Genomic DNA, 20,847 nt, shown 5'->3' on the forward strand with positions numbered 1-20,847 from the left:
ATCCTAAGATGACTTGGCATCCTGCCACGTGAGATGGGAAAGGCTCACCCATTTGTCTCTGGCAACAGAGCTCACTCTTTTAAGATGTGGATGATGGGTACTTAGTTGAGCTTTTAAGGCCATCACCTTGATGAAGGAACTGGCCTCACTGTTTTAGCAACCTTCCTCCTCTCATACACAGGATCACACATCTGGAAAGGACCCATGGATGTCATCCAGACAGGCTTCCCTCCCACCCTACCCCACTCCACCCCACCCCTGTGTGTGTATTAGTTTCTTTTCCTTCAAACCAGCTTCCACCCAGTTTGTGAGTGGAGGCCACAGTTAAAGCGTGTGTGTGTGTACATCTGAGCAGTCATTGTGCATGTACAGTGGCACCTCTGGTTGCGAACGGGATCCATTCTGGAGCCCCATTCGCAACATGAGCAGAGCACAACCCACATCTGCGCATCTGCGCATGCTCGGGTCGTGATTCACCGTGTGACGTCATTTTGAGCGTCTGCGCATATGTGAGCGGCGAAACCCGGAAGTAACCTGTTCTGTTACTTCCAGGTCGCCGCAGGACGTATCCTGAAAGAACGTAACCTGAACCGAACGTAACAAGAGGTATGACTGTACAGTTGGCAACACAGGTACATAGAGCAGCTTCATTGAATAGCAGTTCAGCATGGGGAAAGAAATTGGGTAATGTTCATCAAGTGAGGAATCACTTCCCTGCCTCCCCTACGATGTGTCCTGTAATATTAAAAAATCAGCTTGTAACTCAGTGGGGAGAAATGACCCAGCTGACTTCTGGGTATTGCAGCCTGGCTGGGAAATGTCTGGGAGAGCCTTCCTTATCTCTCTCTGCCTGCGTGAAGAATGCAAGGCCAGTCATGATGCAGTCTGCCAAAGGAGGTGCAGAGCTGTCAGCAAGAATTATCAATAAATGCTCTTCTTATCCAGCAAGTGGATTTGTCCAAATAGCAAAACACATTCTGCCCGCACATGGAGAGGGGTTTCATAGCTTTTTTTTAGTTATAAAAAATACTTTTAATTAATTCTACAGAACATGGTGTTGTGCAGAACAGGATCTTGTGACAAGATACGTAGTCCATATGCACTAAAAGTTCATCGCCGAAGGAATACAGACATGAAATACAACCAAAACAGATAAACCACAGGTATGCGTCAAATGTAGCAACTAAAACTCTATGTACCATAGACCTTGTGGTTAGACAACACAAGGACCCTGTTATGCTGACAGAGAGAATTCAAAGTCACTGTTTCAGCTATATCAGCTTGTAGGCCAGGAGGTGTCCTTGACTATGTTCCTCCTTGCTTCCAAGAGAAATAGACTCAGACTAAACAGGTATGAAATCCTGATTCTCAGGGTTTTTTGGCGCCTAAGAACAATAACTTATTAGTTTTCCCAGCAGAAGATGCCAGATACCACCAGTTCCATTTTCCTAAATTGGATGGGGCATCTGCAGAAGAAAAAGTGGACCCTCCCCACCCAAAACAACCACCATAAATGATGCCCTGTGTCCCTGTAAAGGTAAAGGTACTCCTGACTGTTAGGTCCAGTCATGGACGACTCTGGGGTTGCGGCGCTCATCTCGCTCTATAGGCCGAGGGAGCCGGCGTTTGTCCGCAGACAGCTTTTGGGTCATATGGCCAGCATGACTAAGCCGCTTCTGGTGAACCAGAGCAGCGCACGGAAATGCTGTTTACCTTCCTGCTGGAGCGGTACCTATTTATCTACTTGCACTTTGAGGTGCTTTCGAACTGCTAGGTTGGCAGGAGCTGGGACTGAACAATGGGCGCTCACCCCGTCGTGGGGATTCGAACCGCCAACCTTCTGATCGGCAAGCCCTGGTTTAGACCACAGCGCCACCCGCATCCCCTCCAGTGTCCCTGAGCCTCCACTAAATCCCGCAAATTGGACCCACTCTAGCGACATGCCCTCTTTGTTCTGCAGGATCCTCCACAATCACCTCCTGCACTGCAGGAACAAAGAGGGCGATGAACCTCAGCAGAAGCCAGTTTTAGAAGGAAGAGTCTCCTGGCAGTGCCAGGCTCTCCTCCCCAATGCTCTGTGGCTGAAGGTCAAATCTCACTTAGAATCATAGAGTGATAGAGTTGGAAGGGACCAAGAGGGTCATCTAGTCTAACCCCCTGCAAGGCAGGAATCTTTTGCCCATCGTGGATGCTTTGTAATAGTGCTGTGCTGGAGGGGTAAGTAGCTCCATGACTTTTTCCAGAGCAGGAGCAGTGAGTGCCAGAGAAACTGAAAGGCAAGTGAATGAGGTGGTAATGTGTCTTTCAGGTTGGTTTGCAGCAGATGAGCATAGACCAGTGGTTTTCAGCCAGTGTGCCATGGCACCTTGGGGTGTTGAGGGCAGCACTGGCCTCTGTCCCTCTTTCCTTCCCTCCCTCCTCTGCTGCCCTCTCTGTCTCTGCCTCCCAAAGGCTTGTGCAGCTGTTTGTTGCAGCAGCCCTGGCTACAAGCTCCTCAGGGGAATGGTGCCTCTGGGGCTGGCCAGGGGGCGCTTCCCAGGCCCCTGTGGGGCAGTGTGAGGAGGCACCTCTCTTTGGGGCGGGGGGGGGCAGCTCAGAGACCAGGGGCAGCAGCAGCAGTTGCTCAGAGGACTCCCAAGGGGAGAGGAGAGGAGGCTGAGGGAACACTCCACAAGGGAGGCTGTTCAAAAAAGGGTGAGGGGCTTCCAGTTCGGCAGGCAAGGGGGGACATAACTGGGCTCCTGGGCCCCACAAGGGTGCCGTAGAAAGAATGGAGTTGGTCAAGGGAGCTGTGGACCCAAAAAGGTTGGGAAATGCTGGCATAGAAGAATCCTGAGATGAGGGAAATCACCCCAAGCAGAGGCTGGAAAGCAGTGGTGAGGTGTGAAATGAAAACTACTCAGATCTTTGGGATGGAGGCAGTACAGTGGCACCTCGGGTTACAGACGCTTCAGGTTACAGACTCCGCTAACCCAGAAATAGTACCTCAGGTAAGAACTTTACCTCAGAATGAGGCGGTGCAGGAGCAGCGGGAGGCCCCATTAGCTAAAGTGGTAACTCAGGTTAAGAACAGTTTCAGGTTAAGAATGGACCTCCAGAACAAATTAAGTTCTTAACCCAAGGTACCACTGTACTTGTTGCTGGCTCTGCTGTTAAACTAGGCTTCAACAGCCGCTGTGACAGCGACTCTCATTTTTAAAAACTATTGCTTTATGGCTGTATTTGTGTGGTTGATGTCAGTTGGAAAGGTGGGATATAGAACTGACGAAATAAACAAATTTGAAGAAGTGTCCATGGGCTTGGAATGTTCTTTATGCTTTGACAATTTCAAAGCCAGTCTATTTTTCAAGAAAAGTATGGATGGTGGGTTTCTGTTGGTTTTGTTTACATTCCTTAGTCCATTGCTGTTTTTGATGTTAGGCTTTCTTTCTTTTTTTAATGAGCCCTTGGAATGTTGGTTCTTCAGTGTTAAATGAGGTTAGTTAGTACACAAGTTTTCTCAAGGTAGAAATGAGGAAAAGAACTTGCCAAGGAAGGAAGGAAGGAAAGAAGGAAGGAAGGAAGGAAGGAAGGAAGGAGAGGAGAGGAGAGGAGAGGAGAGGAGAGGAGAGGAGAGGAGAGGAGAGGAGAGGAGTCTACTTCAGACACAATGGTGGGGAAATAAGGTCCCTGCTCCTTTAATTGCATAAGATACCAACTTCATGGCCATGAGACCAAGCTATGAATCAAGATGAAACTCTGAGTTCAAATCTTGCCTCTGCTATGAACGGGGACAGAGGGTGGCGCTTGGGGTGGAACTGTCGTCATGCCACTCCTTGGTGTGTGGAGTGCCGCAGGGTGTGATACTCTCCCCAATGCTTTTCAACATCTTTATGCGCCCCCTCGCTCAGCTTGCCCTGAGTTTTGGTTGGGCTGCCATCAGTATGCTGATGACACCCAACTCTATCTGTTGATGGACGGCCATCCTGACTCGGCCCCAGACACACTGACCAGATGTTTGGAAGCTGTGGCTGGATGGTTACGTGGGAGCCGGTTGAAGTTAAATCCTTTGAAGACAGAGGTCCTCTGGCTGGGTCGGGACAATATGGGATTGAGGGGGCAACTCCCATTTCTTGCGGGGGTGCAATTAGTGCCAGCACCGTCCGTTAAGAGTTTGGGTGTAATCTTCGATACCTCCCTCTCTATGGAGGTACAGATGACAGCTATAACAAAGGCGGCATTTTTTCATCTCCGCCAAGCTAAGCAGTTGGCTCCTTACCTCTCTCGCCCTGACCTAGCCACTGTGATCCACGCGACGGTCACCTCCAGACTTGATTATTGTAATTCGCTCTACGTGGGGCTGCCCTTGAGACTGACCCAAAAACTCCAGCGGGTGCAGAATGCCACGGCAAGACTCCTTACGGGGTCCTCACTGCAGGATCACATTCACCCGATGCTTTACCAGCTGCACTGGCTCCCGGTGGAGTACAGGATCAGGTTTAAGGTGCTGGTTTTGACCTTTAAAGCCCTATATGGCCTAGGACCCTCGTAACTACGGGACCGCCTCTCCTGGTATGTTCCACGGAGGACCTTACGGTCTTCAAATAAAAACATATTGGAGATCCCGGGCCACAGGGAGGCTAGGCTGGCCTCAACCAGAGCCAGGGCTTTTTCGACCGGGGCCCCGAGTGGAACGCTCTGTCACAAGAGACCAGGGCCCTGCGGGACTTGACATCTTTCCGCAGGGCCTGCAAGACAGAGCTGTTCCACCAGGCCTTTGGCCAAGGCACGGTCTGACCCCCTCTCTCCTTCTGTAATCCTCATAGAACTATAGTCCAATGGTTGCCATTAATTTGATTCTGAATTGATTTTAGAATGTATTTCAATTAATTGAATGTGATTTTATGTAAACTGCTATTTTTACTGTTGTTAGTCGCTCTGAGCCCAGCTTTGGCTGGGGAGGGCGGGATAGAAATAAAATTTATTATTATTATTATTATTATTATTATTATTATTATTATTATTAGTTGTTTAGTTGTTTAGTTGTTTAGTCGTGTCCGACTCTTCGTGACCCCATGGACCAGAGCACGCCAGGTCTTCCACTGCCTCCTGCAGTTTGGTCAAACTCATATTATTATTATTATTATTATTGCAAGCTGGCCTCCTGTACACCACTGCTTCTCAACCTCACCATCCTTCATCTGTGATATGGAGATGACTATGATGATGATATTTGTATACCACCCTATCCCTGCAGGTTTCAGATATAACGATGCTTGCCTTGAATTTTGAGGCTGTTCTTCCCCTGAGCTGACACACATAAGGTGCATTGAGTACTCAGACATTATACATACAGTTCATGTCCTGCATTTAAGTGCCATTCACTTGAATTAAAATTAAGTAGAATAGGAATGGCTGGATGAGTAAATAAAACTTGGTCACCCAAAGGGCTGCCTCTGGGTGGCCCACAAGCAGGCCATGGAGGGCGTAGTCCTCCCTGTTTGCCCCAGCATCTTGTAGGCAGCTGGAGGCAGACTGTGTCTGGGTATGGAGTGCTTGTTTAGATGGACCAGGAGCAGTGGCGTAGCGTGGGGGGTGCAGGGGGGGCCGGCCACACCGGGCGCAACATCTGGGGGTTAGGGTTAGGGGGCGCAAATCCACGGGTTAGGGGGCGCAAATTACTTGCCTTGCCCCGGGTGCTGACAACCCACGCTACGCCACTGACCAGGAGATCCATCTGGTCCTCTCTGAGTTTCATCTGCAGGGGAGGAGCATTGCCCACCCCCAAAGTGGTGGTGTCTTGACTTGGGAATACACTTTCCAATTGACTCATCTAACCCGCAGGACAACCCTTTGAGGTGGGTTAGGCTGACAGAGGCAGTGGCAGGCTACCAAGATAACACACTGTAAGCCTCATGCTGCGTGAGGATTTGAACGCTGCTCTCTCTTAGGTTCTAGTCCAATACTCTAACCACTATGCCACACTGACTCTCTACTGCTTAGCAACACCAGCCCCATAAAAGGCTGTGGGAATACCATCAGAGGAGTGTGGTGGAATGGTTAGAGCACGGATGGCAAGCCCCTGCGGTCCTCCAGTTTTTGCTGGACTCCCAAAAGCTAGGAAGGACTCTATGAATTGAAAGCAGAGACGCTGTATGTGCCTTTGTTATCCAAGAAAATATTTTACTATCTATCTATTGGTGTGGTGTGAGCAAACTTTTATTCTGAAAGTGTGGCCCAGGTAAAAAGTTTGAGAACAACTGTTCTGGTGTATAGTATATTGGTGTGTTTTTTAAAATTGTGCTAATACTTAATCTTTATATACCCTGTCCTGAAATTCATGCTTTGGATGACTACACAGTTTAGACATCTTCAGAACAAATAAATGGTCACATTTTTATGGGACTTAGTATTTTTTGCACATGTATCCTACTACCTTGGGATCTTGAGACAGCTGATGGGCATCTTTCCTAAAAAGTACATAACAAATAAAGAGTATCTTGGCACCTGAGATTCCCACAGTGGTGTTTCAGATGCCTCTGTTGGGGCAGGGGGAGCCCACAAAGAGGCTCATCCATGAAAGCCAATTTTATGACATTTATAGCCCACTTTCCCTCCCAGGGTGGTGCTGTGGGTTAAACCACACAGCCTAGGTATTGCCGATCAGAAGGTCGGCGGTTCGAATCCCCGCGACGGGGTGAGCTCCCGTTGCTCGGTCCTTGCTCCTGCCAACCTAGCAGATCGAAAGCATGTCAAAGTGCAAGTAGATAAATAGGTACCACTCCAGTGGGAAGGTAAATGGCGTTTCCGTGCGCTGCTCTGGTTCGCCAGAAGCGGCTTAGTCATGCTGGCCACATGACCTGGAAGCTGTAGACTGGCTCCCTCAGCCACTAAAGCGAGATGAGCGCCGCAACCCCAGAATCGGCCATGACTGGACCTAATGGTGAGGGGTCCCTTTACCTTTTTATCTTCCCTCCCAGGAGGGCTAGGCAGCCCTTCACTTCCTCACAACAGCCCTGTGAGGTAGGTTAGGCTGAAAGACAGCAGTGGGCACAACAGCACCCAGAGAACTTCCGAGATGGCCTTGGATTTGAACTTGGATCCCACTCCTTCTTCCTAGGCTGACGCTCTAACCTAGGAATACGTACAACCTCCATCAACTTTGTTGGACTGGTCATGTTGTTCAGATGCCCGATTATCATCTTCCAAAGCAACTACTCTATTCCCAACTTAAAAATGGAAAGCGAAAAGCAGGTGGACAACGAAAGAGGTTTAAAGACGCTCTCAAGGCAAATCTTTAAAAAATGCAATAGAGTGGACACAGGTTGCAAACGTGATCCATGCGGGAGGAATGTTCGCATCCAGGCAGTGCCGTGTGTGCCCACGCATGGGTTGTGATTCAGTGCTTCTGCAAAGCACGATTTAGTGCTTCTGTAAATGTGCAACCACCAAAACCTAGAAGTCACCTGTTCCGGTACTTCCAGGTTTCGGCGCGTCCGTAACCCGAAAAAACGCAACCTGAAGCGTCTGTAACTCGAGGTATGTCTGTATAAGCATGGGAAATTGGGAAACACTGTCCTGCGAGCACTCCAGTTGGGGAATATCCTTTACCAATGTGTATTGCACTTTGAAGAAGCACAAACTCAGGACAAAAGGAAGAAACAAGATGATGATGATGATGATGATGATGATGATGATGATGATGATTATACCCCGCCTATCTGGATGGGTTTCCCAAGCCACGCTAAGAGGAAGGTATGTTTGGCAGACTCTCACCGTGATCAGCTCCCACTTGGAAACCTATGTCCCCACTGTGGAAGGAGGTGTGGATCCAGAATTGGCCTCCACAGTCACTTATGGACTCACCATTATGACCGTGTTCATGGAAGACAATCTTACTTGGCTACGAGGGATCGCTGAAGAAGAAGAAGAAGACAATCTCCACCAATCCTAACCATTGCGTGCCACCCTCAGCTCCTTGAAGAAAGGGTAGGATGGAAATGAATGGAATCTATCGGATTTCTTTACCCCATATATGCCCACTTGACTGCTTTGATTGCCAGAGTGAGCACTGTTATACCTGCTGTACCCATTCCGTACTGTAAGTGCTCAGTCTTTTAGTGTGGCAGCACCTGTACACTTTGGAACTCCCTGCCTGTTGATGGTGCTTTCACCTTACTCTTTGTGGCACCTGCTAAAAACATACTTGTTTAAAACAATAAACAATAGTCTAAAACAGATTAAAACATCTGGGCAGCCTTGTTTAAACAAGAATGCTTTTAGCAGAATGTTTTAGAAAATGTAACTTTCTGAAAGTTTTAAAGTGCGGCTGTTAGTTTTTCCTTATTGTTGATTTATCTTTTTTGTAAGTTGCTTCGATGTTTGTGTGCTGTTGCTGCTGTTTTAACAGTCAAACGGTGTACAAGTTTTATGAAACAGACACATTAGCACATAAATCGGCGGTAGCCTGCGCCTGCACAGAGAGGTTCCACCGACCTGCCATCCCCACGCGTGGGGCGCTGATACTTCCCAGGAAGCGCGGTCCAAGCTGACTTGGCAGCTTTGCCAGGAGGAGGAGGAGGAGGAGGAGGAGGAGACTCTTCCCTACCTGCCCAGTCAGGTCCCGCCCCGCCTTCCTTCTTTGGCTGCGCCAGCCTCTTAAGCCGCCCGGTCAGGAAGGAGGAGGAGCTGAGCTTCGGAGCAGCGGCGGAGAACAGGCGAGGCGCATCAGCTCCGGTTTTCGGTTTGCAGCTCCGGTTTTCGGTTTGCCAAAGCCGCGAGATGGGCAGCGGCGGGACCAAGAAGGTGGCGGTGGTTCTAGGCGGTCTGGGCTTGGCGGCGTTGGCGGGCCTCCTGCTCCTCTGCCTGCCAACCAAGGACTTGCGGGAGCCTCCCGCTTTCAAGGTAGGTAGCGCGCGTGCAGCGCCCGGCATAATCCAGACGCCCGGCGTAGCCTCCGCTGCAGCTGGCGTGGAGGTGGTGGGAAGATACCTGAATCGGGGCACAGCTCTGTCTCCTCCAGGAAAAAGAGCATGTGCAGAGGCACTCAGCTTTGCAAACTGAGCGGGCTAGGGGCAGCGTTCTGCAGCAGAGCATCTGCCTTATGCGCGGCAGGTCGCAGGCGCAGTTATTGGCATCTCCCAACAGAGCTGGCAGCCTCCCTCGTCTAAGAACTTGGAGAGCTTCCGCCAGCCAGAGCTGGCACTGGCAGCGCTAAGCGCGGCGGACCAGTGGCCTTAACCCAGTATAAGGCGGCTTCCTAGAGTTCCATTCTGATCCAGCTCTTCATTCAGAACAATGGGGACCGGAGCCTTATTTTAGTAGGGGAAGGGCTGTAGGTCAGCCTCAGAGCGCTCGCTTTGCGCGCAGGAAGTTCCTCGTCCGGTCCTTGGCGTTTCCAACGGGAGTCACACGGGGCTTCTGCCAGTCAGTGTCAGAGGACCAGTTCCTCAAACAGGGAGATGGGATGGGATGTTGTTTCTAACTTCCACTTTTCTGCGGGTGGTGGCAGCGCTTCTCCCCGCCTCGAGTTTCCGAACCCATTTAATAAGTCCGAACTCTTGAGCTGAAAGCAAACCGACTTAAATGTTTTATCCAATTGAAGAGTTCAGAAGATGAAATAAAAGGGCCCCATCCAGGATGCAAAGTTGGGAGAGAGCTCAGTGTATTACACAGTTTCCATACGAACCTCTTCATCTTTCTGTTCAAAAGTTGTGAAAAAGTATTTCCAGTTTGTTTTTCGTTTGGGGGGGGGTGCGCGCGCGCGTGTTGAGAGTCATTCGGGACACCGCTCAAATTTTCTGTTATCCTTACTGTATTGCTGTTTATTAATTAGCCAACCCCTCATGCTAAGGTTGGCGGGTCACAGCATTAAAACCAATACTTAAAACAACTTAAACTCCTAAAGTAACTTGCAACCATAAAAATATGTTGGGTCCTAAAAACACGCGCCTCGAGTGTTAAAAGCGTTGGTCCTTCATAGGCGTGGCGACGTCTCCTTGCTTTGCGTTCTATTGTCGCGGCGTTTAAGGGTTTGCCGATTTAGATGCGTTTTCCAGGTGTTTTGATTGGAGGCGGGCAGGGTTAATGGGGTTGAGGAGGGAAATGGGTCGCTAGGGAGAGGGGATCCCTGACTTAACACCTGCCTGGTGTAATTGGAAGTTCATCCCCACTCCCGAAAATTGTCATTGATTTTGTTCTTGACCGGGTGGTGGAGGAAGGGCATGTTCTTCCAGGGCAGTTTAAAGTTTAGCTTTCTGGTGAACAAGTCTTTGCACTGTAATTCAATGGTAGCAATTTTTAGGAGTTTCTTTGGAACCCAGGGCTGAGCCCCAGGGGCTGAATCCAATCTCTCTTCACGGAGCGCAACGAAATATGGTCCTTTAAGGCCCTGTCTGTTCTTGGCTCTGGCGCCACCTATTGTTGGTCTCTCTGCTTTCTGGCTTTCTGAAAGTTTTAAACTGCTGCTGTTAGTTTTTCTTATTGATGATTTTATAATATTGTATTTTTTGTAAGCTGTTTTGAGATTTGGTTGTTGTTTTAACAGTCAAGTGACAGGCAATTTTTCTGGGCGGCCAGCCAGCTTAGCTGAGAAGTGGTGGCTAAAAATGTAACAGTAGCTCTGAGCATATCCAAAGTGCCACCCTACTTACTCATGCTCTGCTTATTACTTTTTTAAAATCATCTGTGTTTTAATATGCTTCTGAGATTTTGTACTTAGCTGAGATGACAAAGTTAATGTGTTTAATTAGAGAAAAATATTTATTGGCATTTATTCAGGACTGGAAACTTCTTATGGACTTTTGGTATGAAATAAAATGCTTGTAATATCTGGATTTGAAGATTTAAAAAATGGTTTATAAAGATAGAGTGGTTGGAAATTAATGAGTAAAAACTATATTTGCCTGCAGAACAGAGAACTGGGAGTCTTTTTCATAGAGTATTTCTTTCCTTTTTCACTTTCTCCCTTTCTTCTTTCACTTATTTCCCTTTTTTCTTCTTCTTTCTGCCTTTATTCCTTTTTAGATTAAACATTTATTTCAGTGTATTATAAAAATATATTCTGTACTGGGTATGAACTTTTGTATATCTTTGGCCAAGTATCAATAAATATAATAAAATGGGGGGAGGAAAAAATGTTTTGAGATTGTTTGCTTACATGTTTCATTTTCTTCATTTTCAGCTTTTTGGCTATAACCTGTATTTGGCTGACCAATAAAAGTTGTTGTTGTTGAATAACCACACCCAACCTGCAACCATCTAAAATCAGAGGCTAATATTTCTGAATGTGACAGAATAATTTGAGTACAGGATTGAATGCCTATAATCTCTCTGTTGTATTAATTAAATAGTTTGTGTTATGTATGTGGGGGAGGCGAGGGTCATGGATGGCTTTCCTGGGTGCTAAAACTGGGGTACGTCCAGGGAGCGAATCATCTTCAGTGACAGGAACTCTGAATTGGTACCTTATTTTTCAGCACCGATAACAAAAAAATAAAACATGGTACAAATCTTTCAGACTGCACACCACACTTTTTCAAAGCAGAAGGGGTTAAAATGAAGTAAAAGGCCACACATTGTCTCCAGCAAAGTGCCACTGAATGTGCCCATTAATCTAGCATTGGATATTACCCATCCTCACATCTCCTGGTTAATATTAACAAGCTGAGATATTAACAAGAACAACTTCAGAGTGAGTGTTCTTTTAAGAAACAGTGGAAGGGATACAAAAAGGGATTGCTGGGTGGACCTAAGGACCCCCTGCCCTTGTCCACCCACCCCTTTTGAAACCAATTATCAACAATTTGAAGGAGGGGGGGGGGAATCTGCTAAGATATATTAATGGTCTGGGTGACAATGCACTTTCTTGCTATCCCTGCAAGGCCTTCAGGGCCTTTGGCACCTGGCGAGGGAGACACAGGTCAACTCATTTAGTCGCAAAGCCTGCTAGGAAAATTTAATGTCCTGTTTTGGGGGAGCCCAGTACTGTTGGCCTCCAGTTCCCATCAGCCAGAACTGCCAATGGTCAGGGATGATGGGAGTTGCAGTCCAGCAACATCTGAATGGCCTCAGGCGTTCCTCACACCTGGCCTAGTGGGCAGCTTCGCCCTGTGATGGAAAAATCCCAGTTTATCACGCAGCAGCTCTTTCAAGATCTTTCTGTGGGCCAGGGTTTGCACCTGACCCTCCCACCTCAGAAACCAACCCCCTCCCAATACTGGCATGGAGTAACGGTCACAATCTTTCTTCCTTTCTACCTCCCTGGAGAGAAAGGCAATCAGACAGCTCAAGCGCTCCAAAACAGTTTAAGAATGCAAGGGTCATCTGTTTAGATCAGGGAGGGCAAGGACTTTGCTGGCATAGAACATCTGCCTGGCATGCCCAAGAGCCCAGGTCTAAGGCCTAAGACCACCTTGGGAAGCTGCTGACAGTCGGAGGAGGCTGGGTGGACAAAAGGTCTAACCTGATACAAGGCAGTGCCTGATGCTTAGAACAAGCAATCTGTTTGCTGGAAATATTCCCAGTTTCCGTGCCTCCCTTTTTACGGTGGTTTATTGGATTCGTGTGAGGTATCTTCTTGGGCAGCTTGTAGTTTCTGCTTTGGAGAGATGCCTGATTTTCTTTCTTTTTTTTTTAAAAAAAGGCAATAGGAACCATCTTCAAATATTTGGAACGCTGTTCTCTCTTGTCTCTTGTTCCAGAGGATAAGAACCCAGATTAGTGGGTGCACATTGCAAGAAAAAGGGCTTTGAACAAAGTGGTAGGCAGTGGAAGAGAATGTGGTTTCTCCTCACTGGAGGTTTTAAAGCAGAGGCTAGATGGCTTCCTCTCAGGGTTGTTGTATGAGGAGATTAAAGGGGTGAGGGTTGTACTAGATCCATGAGCTTAGCCCCTCATCCATAGCTCCACCCCTCTCTTTTCACAATACAGTGGTACCTCAGGTTACAGACGCTTCAAGTTACAGACTCCACTAACCCAGAAATAGTACCTCGGGTTAAGAACTTTACCTCAGGATGAGGCGGCGCGGCGGCAGCAGCAGGAGGCCCCATTAGCTAAAGTGGTACCTCAGGTTAGGAACGGACCTCCAGAACGAATTAAGTTCTTAACCAGTATACAGTGGTACCTCGGGTTAAGAACTTAATTCATTCTGGAGGTCCGTACTTAACCTGAAACTGTTCTTAACCTGAAGCACCACTTTAGCTAATGGGGCCTCCCGCTGCTGCTGCGCCGCCGGAGCACGATTTCTGTTCTTATTCTGAAGCAAAGTTCTTAACCCGAAGTACTATTTCTGGGTTAGCAAAGTCTGTAACCTGAAGCGTATGTAACCCGAGGTACCACTGTATACTCATCAAGGTTCTGCTTGCTCCTTTCATATCTATCAACAACAACAACACAATAGCAAATATAACAACATAAGCAACAACAGTAGCATTTCAATACTATAAATACTACAAGATTGCATTAATCTTTCCTCACAGAGTTGGTCTTGCTCCTTGGGAACCTCTTCCTTGAAACCTTTTCCATCTAGGCATCTGGGTTGGCCCTTTTTTGGGTGCTGAGCACCGTGCCAGACAGGCAAGATGCCTTCCATATGATCACAAATTTCCAGTTACGTTTAGGGCCTATCTGTGTTCCCATCAGCAGGGCAGATGCAATATCTGCTGTCAGGGAAGATGAGGTGAGGTTAGAGCGGGGAAGCCCTCTTGTGTCATCCACACTGTGGAAACTGTTGCCAAACATGCCTCCACGTGCATTCCTGCCATAAATAAACACAGGGCAGTGTAGGAGTTCTCCGCCTACCCTCCTGGTTATTGTTTAAATTGTTTGGGGCACTGCGCCTTATGCCCTCCCCGGAGGAAAGGAGGCAAGAGAGAAAGGTATCCCAGCTATTTGGCAACGAGGATCTATTGTGAAATGGCAATGTGAGCTTAGGAAATGAAGTGGCACATTTAGGCAAGGTCAGGTTAAACATTAAGAATATATATACTTGCTGGTGCAGTTTGCAAATGGAGCGAGGCTGTGTGGAGAGATTGCGAAAGAGACTTCCTTGTAGTCGTCGTTTTCTTCTTTGACCACATTTTTGCACCATGGAAATCTCATACTGTATCTTCCTTGTAGGGCACGTACCAGACATGCATAAATGTAAGCAGGTCTGCTAGCATTTCCTTTTGTTTATCTTGCTGCCCTCCATCATGATGGAGGCCATTTAGGTGGCTTTCGATGTAGAGAGAGAGAGAGATGGTTAGATGATGTTGCTGGGCTGGAGCTCCCAGTGTTCCTGATCATTGGCCACATTAGCTGGTGCTGATGGGATCTAGGTCTGGTCTTGGACTGGGTGGGTGACCACCTGAAGCCATGTCCACCTTGGCTTCTATGATAGCAGCGTCCAATATGGTTTCAAACTGGATGGGAAACTGTGTTGAGATCCCTACCTTGCAGGGAATTGGTCTAAATGACCCTCTACAGTTTTATGATTCTACGGAAGAAAGATTCTATGGATCTTTGCATTTATTAGCCAACCTTTCTTCCATAGAATCAAAGTATTGTAGAGTTGGAAGGGACCCTGTAAAATGAAGCGGACCTTCCAGATGTAACCTTCCAGATGTTGCTGGATTGCAGCTTCGCTGTTCCCCACCCACTGCTATGTTGAGGCCAATGCAAAATGGATTCCACGGAGCCGCAGAGGGTTGAAAGGTAAATAGAACTTCCACATGCAGGGGCAGTCTACCTCTATAACAGATAGGGCAGACAAACAGTAGATCACCATCAACTGCCACCCCCTGCTTGCCCCTTTTGGGACCTACAGCGCTGGCTAAGTGAGATCATTGCTTCCCGCTCTGTTTGTGGTTTACCCACTTCCTGCCTGGCAGGCTGACATCTCCTGCTGATTTCTGGAGGCACTGCCACGACATAGGCTCACTCTTTTATTATTTCTATTTAAAGGTAGTCAAGATTTCCCACCTGTGAACATGGGATCTGTGGATCCACTGAAGGGGGATGAAGGACAGAGAGGGAGAATTGTGGGTTCATATCTTGCTTCCAGCATTCTTGCTCATCATCCCCTTTAATCTGCACCATGGGAAGAGTCACACTGACCTGTGTTACACAGTCACTGGAAAGCTGTTTGAGAAAAGTGAAATAATATAGAGATTGTTCAGGGGAGTTTCTGCTTTTGGTTACATGCATGAGCTGGGTTGCTGTGGGAGCATTGCATTTGGAGAGTCTCCTGGTGGGGGGGGGCAGGGGGAGGAGAGGAGAGGCACGGTCTCCGCATGGGCATCCTGCCTTCCATGCTTGGTATGTAAATCTCTTTAAATCCCTTGGCACCACAGCCAAGTCTGAGAGTGCTGCTTTGCCAGGGCAGGAGAGAGTCTTTTAAGAAGCCTGGGAACAATCTTGCACAATTTTGCTGAGGCCTGCATCCAAAAACCAGCCCTGCATGCACAGAAGCCTTTTGGCACCTTGACTTTGCTGGAGGGGAGATCAGGAAAGCCTGGGGGCTAATTCGTGGACTGCATTTGCTAGAGACACTTCCAAGTCGTTTGCAGAGTCTAAATCCACAGTAAAGGATGAGTGGTTTGTAATACCCATGACCCCCTAATGCATTCTCTTTCAGCATGGTTACCTCTCAGCAGTTCTCGACCTGTGGGTCCCCAGATGTTGTTGGACTACAACTCCCATCATCCCTGAGCTCTGGCCTTGCTAGCTAGGGGTGATGGGAGTTGTAGTTCAGCAACATCTACACCCACAGGTTGAGAAAGGCTGCTCCAGATATTACCAGACTCCAACTCCCATCATGCCTGATCATTGGCCACACTGGCTAGGGCTGATGGGAGTTGGAGTCCAACAAGGTTTTAGGTACTGTTTACAGAGCCTTGAATAGCTTTGCTCCAGGGTACTTAAGGCACCACCTGAATATTTGTATCTCATCTCAGTCACTGAGATCATCTGCAGCAGCACTGCTGGTCATTCTCCGAGTTGGTGAAGTTCACATGAAAGCATCAGGAAACTGAGCCAGTCCTGTGGAACACTCTACCACCAGAGAACCAGCAAATTCCTTCCATTTCAACTTTTAAATGTCCGCTGAAAATTTCTATTCCTTCAGGCTTGGAATACCTATTTCCACAATAGTTAGCTGATTTCTGATTTTAACCTTTTGATATGGTTTTTATTGTATGCCTTTACGCAAAATTGTTGTAAACGGCTCTGATATATTTAGGAAGAAACGACGAAGGGTAAGAGCTGTTCAACAGTGGAATGGTCTCCCTTGGGAGGTGGTGGACTCTCCTTCCTTGGAGGTTTTGAAGCAGAGGTTGGCTGGCCATCTGCCATGGATGCTTGAGCTGAGATTCCTGCATTGCAGGGGGCTGGACTAGATGACCCTTGGGTTCCCTTCCAACTCTACAATTACATATGATTTTAAGAAACATCATATGTAAATATTTTTATAAACATCTGGAGGGCCACGGGTTGCCGTATGGTGTGCTACTTGATCAGGGTCTGAGCCATTCCAGTCAGCCATGCCACTGTTCTCCATCCCCACTCTGTCAGTCAGAATCCTTTGACTACTGACCACGCTCGGTCTTTATTCAGCAGTTTTTAGGGTTTTCTCTTTCCACCACTCCGACTGCACTGGGTTGTTTTTTTACTGGGTATTTTTGTACTTCTCCAAACTTTGGGGCAGCCCCAAGCCTCTTGACCTCCTTCTTGTGGGGGGGGAGGGTGATGTTATTTTGGCTACCTAAACCTTGACTCTCATAGCCTGAATCTATCAGTTGAAGGAATGTGTGCTGGTCCCGGGGGGGGGGGGGGGAGGTACTAATACCGTAGCCGAAGTTCAGTCCAGAGTCACTAGCAGGGTAGACGATCACTAGATGAGGCGCGAGGTCCGAAATAGGGAGCCGGGCGGGGAAGCAGGAACGCTGGTAGGGCAGCAGCAGGAAGCCAGGCGGGTAACAGGAACACTGGTGGGTCAGCAGCGGGCGAGGAACAGGAACACCGGAGAGTCAGGAGCAGGAAGCCGGGCGAGGAACAGGCACACCGGGAGTGCAGATCTAGGTCTGGGTAAAGCAGGTACTCCACAACGACGTTGCTCCCGCAACCTGGGACCGGGCTGCCTGGCCTTTATCTTCTTCTAAGGCCGGGGGCGGTCCCGGCCCCCAGAAGCCCCGCCTCTCCTGGCCTTAAGGCGAGCACTCCTCCTGGGAGAGACCAGTTCCCTTCGCCTCTCTGCCCTAAGCCTCTGCAGTTCAGGAGAGGCCGAAGGGTTACTGGGCCCCGGGGGAGGCTCACCTGTAGCCACTGAGTCCTCCAGCACCTCTGGGGCCAGAATGGTTTCACCTGGTGCCTGCCCCTGAGGATCTGGCACAGGTACAGGCTCCTCAGCATCTAGGCCTTGCCCCAGTTCAGCCGGCCCTGGAGGCGGGGACTCCTGTGCCGGCTGGGATTCCTCCGGTTCACTCTCAGACTCGGAATCCCAGGCCATCACAGAATGATTTGGAACCTTGTTCTGTGACCTCCCAGGACTGATCTCCTCCCATTCCCTTCTGCTCGTTTCTTCCTTCAAGTTTGATGACGCCTCCTCTGGCATTTCTTCTTCCTTCCTCCAGATTAGCATTCAAGTCACTCAGGAGTTATATAAATGCTGTGCTCTTTCCCTGCTTTCGTTCCTACTTTCCAGCTGGAACTCTCCCTGACTCTCCTGTAACTTTGCCAAAGTGTGACTTCATCTGCAGCCTCTGAGCAATCCTGAAGCCCTGTTTCTCAATCTCTCTCACTTGGAAGCATTGGCGGGTAGAGCTTTGGGAAGTGACAAAATGTGCTGTCACAAACTGACATGATATCTTAGGAATACAAGGAAGAGCTGGGTCAGGGAAGGGCTGTAGCGCAGTACTAGGGCACCTGCTTTGCCTTCAGAAGGTCTCAGATTCCCCTAATGACATCTCCAGGTAGGGTGAAACCCTGTGTGAAACGCTGTAGAGCTGCTGGCAGTCAGTGTAGTGATACTGAGCAAGATGCATCCAGTGGTCTGATGGTATAAGGCAGTTAAATGACTACACCCCAGAACAGTTGGCCATAGAGCGAAGCAGAGAGTGGGGGGTGACCCTAGACTGAGCCTTAAGTGGTCCCCAGGGCTTGGTGCAATATGTTAACTGTTGCTGGACCGATTAGCAAGAGTGATCACAGAGCCATAACTTCACATATGTAAACGGACAACTTCCAGTAACATTCATATTTGACTTCAAAAGTGGAAAGCAGAAATAGCATGGCTTCTGCAAAGGCAAGCCATGTCTCATTAATCTTTTAGAGTTCTCTGAGAGAATCTACAGGCACACAGAGGTGGCCCAGCTGAAATGGTGTACTTTGTCAAAAGATTTTTGAAAATCTAAGCACCTCACCCAGGACTCCTGAGTAAGCTTAGCTGTCACGGAATGAAAGGTGGGGTCTTTTTTGTGAACCAGGAGCCTATTAAGAAACAGGGAAATCAGGAAGCGAAGAGTGGGAATAGATGGACAATTCTCTAAATAAAGAGATGTAGGAAATGGAGACCCCCAAAGGATTGGTGTTGTGACCTCTGCTTTTTAACTTGTTCACAAACTATCTACCTGTATATGTAGGGATGAGCAGTGAGGCAGCCAAGTTTCCTAGTGCTACTAAATTGTTTAAAATAAAAAGAGTGTGAGAAGAGCTCTGATAGGACTTCTCCAAACTGACTATGTGGGTGGTAAAACAGCAGGTGCAATTCACTGTACACAAGCGTAAAGTGAGACACACAAATGAAATAGTAATATCGATTTCATGTTTATGCTCCCGGGTTCCGAGGAATAAATGTGGCCCTCTAGACGCTGCCTTGCAACAAGTCTCAGCATATTTCTGCATTGCAGGGGACTGGAGTAGATGACCCTTGCAGTCCCTTCCAAATCTACAGTTTATGATCTACGAGCTGTAAGAGTCAAGCAGCATCTTGGAGGGCTTGCAAGAGACTCCAGGTCTTGCCCTTCTTTATTTCAAATCAGGACACAGAGAAGCTGCAGTCAATTCTTCTTGTTGTTCTTCTTTCTGGAAATCCCAGAGATGTTCTTTGCAAAGGTCATTCAGCTGCTGCCAGAATGAGCCCCTGTGCGCTTAGAATAATTCTTCTCTGTCCGGCAGATTGAGTGCCAGGACTTCTCCAAGAGACTATTGGGCTTGACTTGGGCTTTTTGCAATGCAGCAGGGGCTGTTTTAAGGAGGATCTCTTGAATTCATTCTCTCTCACTGGTGTTTCTCTCTCTCTCTCTCTCTCTCTCTCTCTCTCTCTCTCTCTCTCTCTCTCTCTTTCTTTCTTTCTCCCCCCCCCCCCCTCTGCCTCTGTGGCTATTTCCTTTCTCAGAGCTTCAGATAATGTTTTCTGCTCAGAGTTCTGGTTGCACCACGACATAGGTGCAAATTCCTAGGGGCTAAGGGGTCTTCGCTCCCCCCTTAAAATATTTGAGGGAGCCCACCCCCACCCCCCCACTGATGGGCATTGCCAGTCAAATGGTGTGCATGTTCCACATCTTGTGATTGATTATATGGGGTGGGGATTACCCCACCCTGTATAGTGTAGTATCAAAATAGGGCTCCTTTTTTGGCACAATATAGATAGACATCTTTTCAAAATTTGAGGAAGAGGTTTGGCTATATTTTACAAAAACTATACCAATCAGTATTCCATTATTGATTCCATCAAAACTTATTTATACTGTTGAATTTATCTTAATGCTACCAGCATTTTCAGCTGTACACAATTACTTTCCATACATTAAATAAACGTTTTCCAATCTTCTTTAAACACATGTTCTTCTTGCTGTCTTATTCTATGTTAAGTCTGCAAATTGTGCATATTCTGTCAACTTAAGTTGCCATTCTTCTTTGGTTGAAGCAAATTGCACAGCATTTGATGCATAAGAAAGATTACTCTCAGGCTGAAGATGTCATTAATATATGCAGGTTGACAGGCCAATGCAGTTTCTGAAAGTTGAGGTTGTGTACTGGGAGGTGGGGGGTGGGAATGGTCAAGAGCAGCCTTTGCCTATGCTGACTGGGGCTGATGGGAGCTGTAGTCTAAAACAGCAGGAGGGCACCAAGTTAGTGCAGGCTGGTCAAGAGGGTAGCTCAGGTGACCATGTAATGTTGGGGTTTCTTTCACCCCAGTTCCTCCCATTCTTAGAGCCAGCCAATTAGACGGCCCATTGTCTATCCTGCCATGACAATGAATTGCAATGGCTTGGTCACTGGGTGTGGGTAAATGGTTAAAAGTTTGAACTTGGAGTTCATGCAAGCACCTTGCAAAATTTGCTATATAAGGGCATTCTCTGAAGTGGAAACACAAACCTACTCTGCCACCTCCAGCTTTCAGTTTTAGATGCATTGTGAAGATGAAAGGAAACATTTTCTTGGTGGTGTAAAGAAATTCAGACTCTGGCTTTGGGTCTCTCTCTCTCTCTAACTACTGATTGTTTTCTCTTCTTGGGGGGTCTCCTGAGATCCTTCTGCTGCTGTTTTACAACCCAAGCCCCCCCCCCCAAGGCCCCCAATGATTAGAGTACAGCAATTCAAGGAAAACCAAAACCTCCTGGGGCCACTGTTACGCACAGCTCAATACCAAACCATGTGGGAAGTTGTCTCCCCTGTGGCTCTGCGAAAGTTGCTGCTCTGAGTTGGCATCCGTTCAGTTGCTCTCCTCCAGGAAGTGGAAGCTTCCAGGAAGTGGGGAGACAAGTCTAACATGCTCCACATTCTAAGGATAGATCACAACTAATAAATGCTTTTTGCATTTATGTTGATGGGGAAGCAGCATTTCCTTAGATTTGGACGTGCTAGCCACAAAAGAAAGGTAGCAATGCT

The 20,847-nt window shown here is 47.9% G+C and overlaps 1 protein-coding gene across 1 annotated transcript in view; it reads left to right on the forward strand.

Annotated features, from left to right (window-relative positions):
• The first annotated feature begins 8,650 nt into the window (after window positions 1-8,650).
• The window catches only part of ENTPD2 (ectonucleoside triphosphate diphosphohydrolase 2), a 45,104-nt gene continuing 32,907 nt past the window's right edge, over window positions 8,651-20,847 (forward strand). The window contains exon 1 of the mRNA XM_081179783.1: window positions 8,651-8,883. Coding sequence (XP_081035909.1) covers window positions 8,761-8,883 — 123 coding nt within the window. The 5' untranslated portion in view covers window positions 8,651-8,760. The remainder of the gene's footprint in view (window positions 8,884-20,847) is intronic.

This window comes from Podarcis bocagei (genome assembly GCF_964188305.1).
Source record: "Podarcis bocagei genome assembly, chromosome: Z".
Lineage (NCBI taxonomy): Eukaryota > Metazoa > Chordata > Lepidosauria > Squamata > Lacertidae > Podarcis > Podarcis bocagei.